The sequence below is a fragment of the Pteropus alecto genome, unplaced genomic scaffold, assembly GCF_000325575.1.
Source record: "Pteropus alecto unplaced genomic scaffold, ASM32557v1 scaffold101, whole genome shotgun sequence".
Classification (NCBI taxonomy): Eukaryota; Metazoa; Chordata; class Mammalia; order Chiroptera; family Pteropodidae; genus Pteropus; species Pteropus alecto.
In genome coordinates, this window is record NW_006432945.1 from 17,386,270 (window position 1) to 17,398,184 (window position 11,915).

The 11,915-nt window shown below is 53.6% G+C and overlaps 1 protein-coding gene across 1 annotated transcript in view; it reads left to right on the top strand.

Moving 5' to 3' along the window:
* The window catches only part of CREG1 (cellular repressor of E1A stimulated genes 1), an 8,585-nt gene extending 1,192 nt beyond the window's left edge, over positions 1–7,393 (top strand). The window contains exons 2-3 of the mRNA XM_025044009.1: positions 7–369; positions 4,680–7,393. Of these exons, the coding sequence (XP_024899777.1) occupies positions 7–369; positions 4,680–4,868 (552 nt within the window). The 3' untranslated portion in view covers positions 4,869–7,393. The remainder of the gene's footprint in view (positions 1–6; positions 370–4,679) is intronic.
* The last annotated feature ends 4,522 nt before the right edge of the window (positions 7,394–11,915 follow it).

The following is an 11,915-nucleotide window of genomic DNA, read 5'->3' on the forward strand; positions in this document are numbered from 1 at the left end:
ACGCAGGAGGCGGTGCGCGGTCAGCCCTTCGCCGACGTCCTGTCGCTCAGCGACGGGCCCCCGGGCGCGGGCAGCGGCGTGCCCTACTTCTACCTGAGCCCTTTGCAGCAGTCGGTGGGCAACCTGCAGGTGAGCATGCGGGCACCGCGCCGCGGGCCAGCCTGTCCACTGTCGCCTGCACGCGCCCAGGGGCGACAGCGGGCTCACGCCGGCCCGTGCGCCCCCGCGCCGGCCGGGCGGGCACTGCTGCGCCCTGGTCGTGGGTCTGCTGACCACCACCCAGGAGTTTCACACGCGCCCCGCAACGGGGCGACGCTGGGGAGACTTCTTTGCCATCTTCCCCGAGGCGTCTTGGGCCACTATGTGTCATAAACTGGGCTCTTTTTGTTCAGAGTTTTAGAGGGCGTGGAGATTGTCGGATAGTTGAGCCCTTCGTATAGGTAGGGCTTCTGGGTTTCCCTGTCTTACTCCTTCTGAATTAAGGATTTCCCCCTCGGCACCAAGAAGCTGACATCCGAGGTGGTGGGGGATTAGTGATTGATTATTGCAGTCCTCAGGGCTTCCTGAGGACTGGGTGGGAGGCGGGACTGGTTGGAAACCCGACTCCTCCTGCCCTTGCCCACCTTTGCGGGGCAGGGCCACCGTTTACAACCCTGGTGGACCCTTGCTGTCCCGAGACAGGTGTCACAGACATACTTTGGGTGGCTAGAGCCACATGGAGTCCAGAGATGAAGCTCGATTTGGTGGCGGGTCTTTTTGACAAAGGTCCCAGATTTGAGGTTAACTGGGAAGGTACGAAGTTAAAATTGGGGCGGAAGAAGCCGGTATTTGGTTAGGCGCCTACCGCACGCCGGGTGGCCTGGTGCTTTCCCTTCATCGTGTCTTTTTAATACCCCTTTGAGGTGGCTTTGCTGTCCTCAGGATAAATAAGTTTCCCAAAGCCAGCGGCCAAACTGGAATGTCCCCCCACGTCCATCTGTTCTCAAAACATGGGTCACGCAGACCGGTGCCCCAGGAACTGAATATGTTCCGCCAACCAGTTTTCTTTGGCCCGCACAGAGTTCTGTGTTGTTTTTGAAAATAAATTTGAGTTAGTTGCCGACATTTAAAAATTGACATTTGTAACTTCTCGAAAGACTGGGAGATCAAGCGATATCGAGGGCAGCTGCTTCCTTCGGCCAAGGCGCTGCACCCCTTGTCCTGTTCGCCACGGTCTCACCCCCAGCCCACTCCAGGCCCTGAGGCATTTGCTCGAAGCAGGCTCATTCTATTCCGTCATTAACCTTGGCTGCAAATACTGTCACCTGGGAAGACTTTTTGAAATGTAATGCCAAGATATTTTATCGGAACATTTTATTAACCACCCCCGTCCCCCCCCAAAAAAAACCCTCCTGATGCTTCTAATGGGGGGAGGTGATTGAGAACCACCGCTGTACATGGTATATTTAAACTTGCGATGACATCATCATCCCCATTTGTAGGGATGAAGAAACTATCGCTCAGAGGCGCAGGGACTCACCTGTGGTCAGGTGGGACTCCAGCCCAGGTCTTTTACTAACCTAGGGAGAGACAATGGTAAGGACCCCGCCCAGGGAGTGAAAAGGCGTGGCCGCAGCAGAAATAGCCTGACTCTGAGTCCATCGATTAACCAGTGGGGGTTGGTTTATAATTTTTGCTTTTCCTCCTTCTCTGACCTCTGTCTGCCCCGGTCCACCTGGCCACCAGACTGACATGAGCACCACTCAGCACTGCCCTCTGTGCAGAAACCCTCACGACATCTGCAGGGGACCATCCACCTGGGGTGTTTGTTTAAAATGCAGGTTCCTGGGCTGGGAAGGGAGCTCAGAAATCAGCATTTTAACAAGCTCTCCAGGCAGGTGGTTCTTGGAAAGCACTGGCCGGTGCCGCCAGCCTACGTGTTGTAACCTTGACTCCTGAGCTCGGACTTGAGCCACCCTCACCCCGCTCAATCAATACCCACCCCCGCCCCCGCCAGCAAGCCTATCCTTCGAGCAAGTCGGGTTCCTACTACGATCCTGTCTCACACTTTCCCAGGTCTGCCTTTGGCACTCGGGGCTCCCTCCGTCTGAAATCCGTCCTCCCACTCGATCCTGATTTTGAATATCTCACAAGGGCTCCCTGCGGCGTCAGCATCACTCCAGGCTACGCTTACACTGAACTTGGAACGTCCTCAACTGTGCGGGTCACGCAGTTAGTCACGTGCTGTCACTTCACCTCTTCCGTGTCTCTGTTTTGCACCGTTTAAGTTTTGTTGGCGTCTGACTTTTGAACCAGATTATGACTCACAGAAGGGAGAGACCTTGTCCGAGTCCCCTGCCGTCTCTTCTCCTGGGTCTCCTGGAGTGCGTGCCTGATCATTTATCGACAGCAAATATTTGGCTAAACGATTTCAAGAGGATCTCGTTCTGACTCGCTGTTTTGATGGGTCACTGTGAGATGGCAAAATTCCTCCCAGGAGACACTTGGAGTTTAAGGAACTAAATGGCCCGAATGGCAGCACGTGAATTTCGCTGTGGTCTGTCAACAACGCCTTTGGCACAGCTGACTTCCAAATAAGCAGAATTAGGAGCTTTGCTTGGCTCGCATTTTAAATCTAAGAATTCTTGTTGTTAGAGCAGGAACGAACAACTTCTCGAATTTTGAAATCCCATGACAGTTTCTGCTAGCAAAAGATAACCAAGAAGCATGACTCAGCTACTTTCTCGCTGAAACTGTAATTAGCTATTTGAGCGACTGTGCTGTGTCTATGTGTTAGTTTCAGGTTAGAGTCTAACCCTTTCGAAGGCTGCAGGCCAGCCTTGTATTTGGATGGTGCTGTAATTATAATTTCTTGGTGAATGGGGGACAAGTTAAGAGTTTAAGAAAAGAAGTATTAAAACGATTCTTACTGAGTCAGTTAATTTAAATTATGAACCACCCCTTCCCCTTTTTTTGGTCAAGATTGTTCTCTGCCTTAATAGTGATTTTCCTGAGTGGAAGGGGGGGTTTTACCATTCGCTTCATGGCAGAACAGTCGAGCTCTGGGGTGGCACGTATGCGATTGTGGAATTTATTACTCTGTTTTCTTATATTTGGTATCTTTCTGTGAGTTTTTCTTCTCTCTGGAATATTTATTAAATTGTAGCTTTCAACTCTTCTATCGAACTTTTGCCTTATATTTTTATTTTTCAAGAACTCTTTATTCTCTAAATCTAAACATTTTGAAAATTCCTTTTTTTAAATTAAATTGATCAGGGCGACACTGGTTAATAAAATTATATAGGTTTCAAGCATACAATCCTATAACACATCATCCGTATATTGCATCGTGTTCACCACCCAAAGTCAAATCTTCTGTCACCGTGCATTTGACACCGTTACCCCCTCTCCCTGCCCCCACCCCCTCCCCTCCAGGGAACCCCCACACTGTGGTCTGTGAGACTGGTCTTAGATGAGCTCCATCTTATTAATGACGAAAGAAGAGATAGTTTGAGGGTAATGAAAATGATGGTGATTGACATGCAAAGTTAGAAAATCCGTTCTAATAAGTCATTTCCTGAAAACTAAAAGTTTTAATGGATCGCTTTCATGTAGGTGTTCCATTCGACAATTATAAGGAAAAAATGATTTTTTAAAGCCCCAGTGGAGGGAACGTCTGCTCAACTGTGCTCACTGCCGTGACTGTGCTGTGCACTGCACAGCGGTTCCGAGGCGTGGGTCCTTGTCCTCGTGCTGTCACAGTGGCCTAGAGCAGGGAGCGCCCTAAGCGGGTTACAAGGGGGAGTCCACTGCGAAGCCCTGGACGTGCGCGTGGGAAGCCTGGGGGGAGGGCTGGACGGACGAGGCCGACAGAGCTGCAGGAGGGCGGAGGGCCAGGCGGCGTGAGCGTCAGCCGGTGGCTCGGCTGGCAGCTGGCAGGTTCGCTCTTTGACCTCGTCCGTCATGGCGCCTCAGACCGGCTTCCTTTATGGTCTGGAAGTTCTCCACGGAGGCAGCTCTGTGCTGAGTGTCCCTCGCTGGCGGGAGAAAGGGTGGGGACAGCGAACGCTGGGGTCCAGCGAGCATCTCCCGAAGACGTTGACCCTTCGGGCACATGCGTTCACGTTTGTCACGGGCTCGTCGTGGGATCGATGGCCGATGTGGCACGTCGCAAGCACAGGGAGCATGTTATGAAAGCACCTGTGCCAGTTACTCCGATGACTCGAAATTCCCGCTGAGCAACGAATGCCGTACGCGCGGTGGCTTCCCCGCTGTCACGCCTGTCCTCACCGGCGTTTAAAAGCTTCACGTTCTCTGAGCTTTCCTTATTTTCCTTTGATTCCTTCAGTTTGAGATCCGGATGTATGGGAGATCTTAAAAGCTCTCATTGCAAGGAAAAGAAAAAAGGAGGAAAAAAGAGAAAACATTTTTCGTGCGTAGGCGTGGCAGCGGATGTCAACTTGCTGTGATCACCTCGCAGTGTATACATATATCAAGTCATTACGTCACACACCCAAAGCAAGCGCAATGCCATATATCAATTATGTCTCGATTTTTCCTAAAAATAAAAAAAAATCAGGATCCCTCACTAAATAAACTCTAGGATTTGTAGAATGCTAGAATCACTCATTCTTAACAGAGGAGAAGACAAAATGTCACTGCTATGAGAATTGTTTATTTCACATCTATCTGTCTTTTAGGTGAACGAGACAGAAAGGGACATCGCGAAACGTTCGTTATTCATCCGACACCCTGAGATGGAAACCTGGCCCTCCGGCCATAATTGGTTCTTTGCTAAGTTGAATATAACCAATATCTGGCTCCTGGACTACTTCGGGGGACCGAAGATCGTGACGCCCGAAGAATATTATAATGTCACGTTTCAGTAAGTCCTTATTTGTACATCGTCTACCTTCCTTCGCAGGCCTCACCAGTGGTCCTTCACCCGGAGGACCTTAGCCATTTCCCGTGCCACGGACCCCTTTGGCAAGCTGGTAAAGCCTGCGACCACCCTCGAGTGAGTCTAACTTTACTTTCTGAGTGCCGAGGACCGAAAACAATATTTTAAGACATCGGTACCAGCTCCAACACGATGTGGAAGTGTCTCCAGTCTCCGTATTTCTGCTGGTGACGGTCACAGATACGCTGTCACCATGTGGTTTACTGCCTGCTTCCATCATGGAAGGAAATGGTAGATTTCAGTTAGAACTTAATGAAAATGAAAACTTTTTTTTCCATCCGAGTTCACAAACCGCCCTGAACTTTACAGGTCGAGACCCCGTTTTAAGGCTGTGCTTGTGGGGGGTCTGGACAGAGCTCCGTTCTGACCCGAGACGGCGTTTTCTCATGAGTGTCCCAGACTTGGGCACTTCTGAACTGTGGTGCATCGACACCCGGGTCTGAGCACGTGACCCTGTCCCCAGCAGCACTGAGTCCTGTGAGCGTCACCCGGGTCTGAGCACGTCACTCCGGCCCCCAGCTTGCCAGTTCCATAGCCCTCACCATGCTCCCAGCCAGGGCCTCACACCGCCCCCCGGCCACCTCCCCGGGGGCGGGCCGGCTCCTGCTCCAGCGCTGGCCACGGCGCACCTTCTGCTTGTACGGACGACCGCTGTTTGCTGAGGTGGGCTGAGGAGGCTGAGCTGGGCCTGCGGGTCGGAGCTCAGGGCTGGCTCTTGTTCCGGTGCTCAGGGTTGGCTCTCGTTCCGGCATGCCCGTCTGTGTCACATCCTACCACGGAGTGTCCCCACTGTGATCACCGATGGCTTCGCAGCCAAGCTCAGGTTTTCGTCTTATTGTCTCTCCCAAGCAGCCCGGGACAGTGCGGGGTGCAGGGCGGGTGTTTGTAAATACTGGCTCCTCGCCAGGCTGATCATTTGGGGTGAAGACTGTCAGCTTCTTGTGTGAATAAAGAATTCAGCCGTCGCAGTGTTTATTTTCCTGCTCTGCATTCAGCAGCGGCACAGGCCAGTGACTCTCTTGGGGCTGGTGAAGCCATCTCACTTTGTAGGGACATAGAGGCGGCAATTACAACACGATGACCAGGCGACAAGCTATCAAGGAGGACGACAGGCCCGCTCTTCAAGGCCAAAGTTGGCTTTTCTAGGCCATAACAATCTCTGAATCAGTTATCTTTGTATAAGTGACATGCCCAAGGGTGATGCTTGCTTGAATAACAAAATTAAGATGTGCTTTCCTGTAAGGCTCCACGCTGCATAAGTGGGGAAGATAAATTTGAGCTTCCACATTATCACACAGACAGTGAGCCTTTTCTGTGGCTCAGAGATCAGAGGCAGCACTTTCTCCTCGTCCCTTTGACAGGAGGACAAAGACTAGAACAGGCGGCAGCCGCTCCCGAGGCGGGACACCAGAAACCGAAGAATGGGCATTGGCTCCAAGCTGACCTATGTGCGTAGGTCGTCTTATTAACGGTCCATCTCAGTGTCCCAGAGTGGCCCCACCACCATGCTGCCCACCTGGATCACCACTGGCTGCTCAGTATCCTGGGGGCTTGCACATTTTTGGGGAGCCGTTCCCAAGGGCCTCACAGGCAAGCCGAGGCCGCCCCAGATGGCAGCCACCTTGGCCGGCTTGGAAGGTGTTATTTCTCCAAATACCATAAAGCCGTCTGCATCCTGGACTCTGCCGTGCTCAGATGGTGTCTGCACACAGGCTGCCAGGTACGGCCAAGGAGGGGCCCACCTGATTACGGTTGGCCTTGCTGGACTGTTGGGTCGAGACCCCACGAAGGGGGACATAATGGGAGGTTTAAGTGTGTACAGAAGCCTTTGCTGACACCTGAGTAAGCAGTTCTCATGAGGATAAGCCTCTCACGGTTGGGTCTGCGCAGCGGGCTGGCCGCACCAGCCTCACGTCCCCTCCTCTGCTGTGCCCACGTGTCCCTGGCAAGGACAGAAGTAGGAGAGGTCTGTGTCATAGACCCGCTTGGTCTCCCTTACCTGGAGATGGATCTCCTGGGAGCCGTGGTCAAGGCTGCAACAGGAAAATGGGTCAAGGTTACCGCCTTCCCCGCCCCATCCCCGACCGGACTTGGTGTCATGGGGCGCTGGCCGATTACTGCTCTTTCGCCCTAATGTTCGGGACCCCTTCCGTTCTCTGCCGTTTTTAGCTTTTAAACCTTCAAATATTCTTGGGTGAGCGAACCATACGGCCTGATTACTGCTGCGTCCTGGTGCGTTTACTGGCAGGCGTGGGCGTCACCTGGGGACAGGCGGTGCTGGCTCACGCGAAGGCCCCCAGGCCGTGGATAGCAGGACTCGAGAATCTCAGACGAGCCTCCAGCACACGTGCGTGGCTGAAATGACTCAAAATCTTAAACCGTTAGAGCTGAAGTGTCTCTAGTCCTTCCCTAGAATGAATCAACTTTTTACATTTGTTAACTCAGTTAATGAAATAATTCTTCCTTTCTCTCCCCCGTCCAGGTGAAGCAGAAATCGGTGAACGTAACCACACGGGTGCAGTTTTTAGAAAGTTTGTACAGACGGGAAGGTCTTCAGGTTTGTCTGTGAGAAGTTCCCAGATCAGCCGTGTGCTTGCGCCCGCTGGCCGGCTTGCGTGCTTGCTCGTCTGCAGAATCGAGGTGGACTGTTGCTGATTTCTTGGAAGATGAGGTTGCTAAATTTTATAAATTTAAATTTATAGTTTTATTACCAATATATGTGATTCCAGAAGACGATATAAGATCCCTCGTAAAGTGGGATTTCAGCATCAGCCACTGAACCCGCCAACGGCTCAAAGCAAGGAGTCGAAGATGTGTCACGTTTGAGAACAACGCACGAACTGACCCGAAATCCAGCAAACAGCTTCTGTTGAAGAAAAAAGATTAAATTAAACTTGGTAAAACAGGTTTCTCATTCGAGGCATCAGTAATTAAAAGCGTCATTTTAATGAAATGTGCTGGGTGTATTTTCTCAAACAAATGTTCGTAGTTTTTACAGTTTTCTCGGCCGCTGTCGAAACCCTTCTGCGTCTTGGTTTTAGCGTTGCTGGCAAATCACCCCCTGGCTGCTTCGAAGCTTCAGGTGAATAGTTCCACTCTTTATAAGCAGCTCATCATGTCCTAAAATCCGGGGCACGGCCAGAATGCAGCCCTGGTGGAGGGCCCCCCTCAGGGCCTGGGCGCCGAGGTGCCCAGCGATAGCATTAGGTCGAGGCATCTATCTGTTTTCCTCCCTTTACCCACTGAGAGCTTCGTCGTCACCGTTTGGTGCCCTATTAAAACATGTCTATATTCAGGTAGGATCCAGTTGTCACAGGAAAACCAAACACTTTCTTACAGCAGGTGCTGCAGATCGGATTCCTTTGTATAACCGAATGTGACTGCGTCCCTGGTGTGGTATGTTTGGCCACCAGAGGGCACTGTGGACCACTTTTCTGTGTGGCTGCCTCTCCCTGGCACAGCAGGGCTGATCAAGGCCCTAACAGTGACACCGTGAGTGTGGGCGGGATTGGGGCAGATGGCCTTGATGACACAGGTAAGGCAGCTCCGCCTGGGGCAAGGGGAGAAGCGGAGGCCTGGTCTCGTGCTCACTCCCTCCATGTCAGGTGCTTTGGGTCCCCGTGTGCCCCACCACCGGCAGGAAAGGGACAGAGCCCTGGCCTTTACCAGAGGACCTGAGTGTCTTGGACGGGACTGATCTTGGCCCAGAGGGCAAGGCAGGTTCTAATTAAGAAAAGAGAAAATGAAAAGGAAGAGAAGTGACCGAGGAGCCTGAAGCCGCCGAGCCCGGATGGCTGCGCTGGGCAGGTGCAGTCTGGGCCTCGGGTCTGTGCTGGCGGGTCGAGGTGTGACCTTCGCCAGGCCACGGCCCAAAGTCAGGCGTGTTCTGTCTTCCGGGCCAGGCTCAGATTCCTTGCAGGTGCGCAGTGGGGTGGAGAAAATCCCTTGCGAAACAGAGAAATGGATGCGTGAGTATCCTGACTCTCTGTCTTGTTAATATGTTTCCTTTCTTAGTAATATTCAGACTGCAGATCACCGAGGGGTGGGACGGGAGGCTACTTTCCTATCGCAGGTTCTGTTTTCAGTTTTACTACTGGAAAAAAGGCAACGTTCTGCTTCGTGTAAAGCTGGCAGGTCAATATCTTTTTAGGGGAATTCCAAGCTGTCACTTCAGAACCCCGTGCTCTTTACATTTTTTTACCTATTTAAGTTATGACAAGTCCTTTTTGGAATTAAGGGCGGTATCCATCAACCAGTAAAACTTCATCTTTTTCTTAGTTTTCTTTTCTTAGTATTTATTTTAATATATAGTTCTTTGTGTGGAAAATAAAAAATGTTTAGAGATCGATCATCTCACCAGCCAGCACGGCTGCTAATATCTTGACGTGTTTCCTTCCAGCCTTCGCGTGGAATGTCAATAACACTGAATGACAAGATCACGCCGTGTGCTGACTGCGCATCATGCTTCTCTCACTTAGTCATAAGCTCGTCATTTACTAGAAACCATAGGAATGGCTTAGGGCGGCTGCAGAGTATTTCAGATCTACACTGACTTCCAGGTGACGGCCTGCCTCAGCATTCTGCTGCTAGTGGCAGAGGAATTCGATGACCTTAAAACGTTCCTTCAAACCCCGTCTTCGTCCCCTGCTCCCCTTTCTGCCATGTTGGTTTTAATTGCAGCCAATGATCTCAGATGAAGCGGGGCGGCCTTCCCAGCCAGGAGAGCTCCCCTGCATGATCACCCTGCCCCAGCCTGGGCCCTGGGTCCTGCCCCGAGTTGGGGATTCAGCTCAGCACCCGGTGGCCGGGAGAATTTTGGAGCAGGGCTTGTGAAAGGAAAGGGGGAGCTACGCGAACCGAGAGGACACTGGACAGGCAGAGGCTGTGCGCCGCCCCCGCCTTCCCCAGGGTCTGAGCGTCCAGGTTACTTCCCGCTGTTCCCTGTCGTAAGAGACGGACCTTTACGCATCGAGTATTTTCTGCATCTCCGTTCGTTTTCTCGGGCAGATTCCCACCAGGAGAAAGAAGCTGCTGGTACACGTCACGAACTGCTCTGAAGAATTTCTCTCGATTAGCGGTCCTGCCCGCGGAGTCTGAACTCTCTCCACAGCCCTGACTGGGGTGGGCGGGAAGAGGGTCGCGTTCGTTTTAGTGGCAACTTTAGGTTGTTGGGGACTTTGGACATTTAAAAACTCAGCAGCTACTAGCTGCTTTCCTTGGCTTCCAGTATCATTCGGTAACCTATAGGTTGAGTTTTCTCAAAAATAGAAGTCATCGTCGTTGCAGGACTTAATTTCGTAAAATATGTTTGCACACCGCATTGTGTCTAATCCTTGCCAGAAAGGCGAGGAGCAGCTGGGCGCACGCTGTTCTCTTTCGTCCAGGGAGGATGTCGGTGTCCCAGCGGGGTAGCTCGGGGGACTCCACACATCGCATGCCAGCCCGGCCCCTACACCCAGCTCTGTCTCCAGGAATCCGATGGCCAGCCGAGGGCTGCGGGCGACACACAGGGCCTTTGAAGAAATCTCCAGCAGTCGTACGTGAGGTGCGCAGTGTCGACGGCAAAAAGGAAGTTTACCAGCACGGTGTCCGTGGAGCCACAGCACGCGATCGGCTGGCCCCCGGGACTGACCCAAGCAGAGGACCAGTCCAAACAGGGCTGTTCCCAGGTCTGGGGTCGCTCCTCTGAGATTTAAGGTCCAGGGAGAGAGCCGTGGGCTGGCTTTCCCCGCCAGCCTCATCAAGGCCGAAGAACTGACACAAAATCGATGGAGAGAGGTCAGCAACACGCTGAATAAGAAAGACAACCGTGCTCACGACCCTCAAATGGACAACCTGGCATCCAGCCAGGGTCAAAGCGCCTTCATGGGCGCTGCGGGGCCCAGCACCACATGCCGAGGGGCCCAGGAGGGGTCCTGCCCACCGGCACATGGGGCGGTGGGCACGCAGACTCCCGCCCTAGCTGGGGACCCTGCCGTGGCCCGTGAACCGGCTCCCGCCCCTCTCAGCCCTGGTCTGGGAGCCCCTGGAATACAGTGTCCCAGACCAGCATCCACAGAGGACACAGCCGTCTGAGCGTCCAGGTCCCAGAGGGGAAGTCCAGCATTCTGAGCTCGGACGTGCTGGAGTGGCCAAGAGGGACACCTTGTGTCTGCTCGCAGGCCCCTCCCGCAAGTGGCACAGCTCGGGCTGAGAGCCCTCTGGCCCGTGAGGTCTGCTGCGGGCGGGCGGGCGGGGACACACGCGTGAGCCAGGGCTCCCCAGCGGGCGGGACGCTGCTCTCCCACTCTCTGTCCCGGGGTTCTGAGCTGCGGGCGCCAGGACCGAGCAGGAGGGGGCTGGGAGTGGCAGCTGGGACTCTGAGGGCGCCAGAGGGTGCGTGTCCTGCTAACTGCACTGTGGACGCCATCGGAAGCAGGCATGAGCCTTGGGTGGGGGGCTTGCCTGAAGAACCCCAACTGGCCCACAGGGGCCCCAGCTCTCCGAGCGCCTCCCCCACACCTGGCTCCCTGTGTGCGCTCCTGGCTCCTGACTCCTGACTCCTGGCTCCTGGCGGTGGCGGCGGCGGTGACAAGCTTTGGCAGACGGCTCCTGAGCCCGCCCACGACACCCGCCTGAGTCTGCCGCCGGGAGAGACTCGAACTCAGACAAGGCTGCAGTTTCCAGAGGGGGAAGGTCCAAACGAGGACTTCCCCAGACGCGCTCGTCTGAAGGGTTTCGGGGTTCATTCAGCAGCCGTTTCTTATCACAGTTCCCCTGTGTCCGCTTGGCCACCACCTGGCGCGCTCTGCAGCACTCTGCCGTCCATCAGGTCCGCCCTGGTCCTGAGCCCCAACGCTTTATGCCTTGTCTTCATGGCGTCCTGTGCCACCCGGTCCTCAGTCAGCCAGTGACAGGGACCCTTTTCTCTCAGGACGACTTTCTCAGCTGGAAGCTCCATTCACCCACCTACGCATCCACCCACCCACCCACTCAC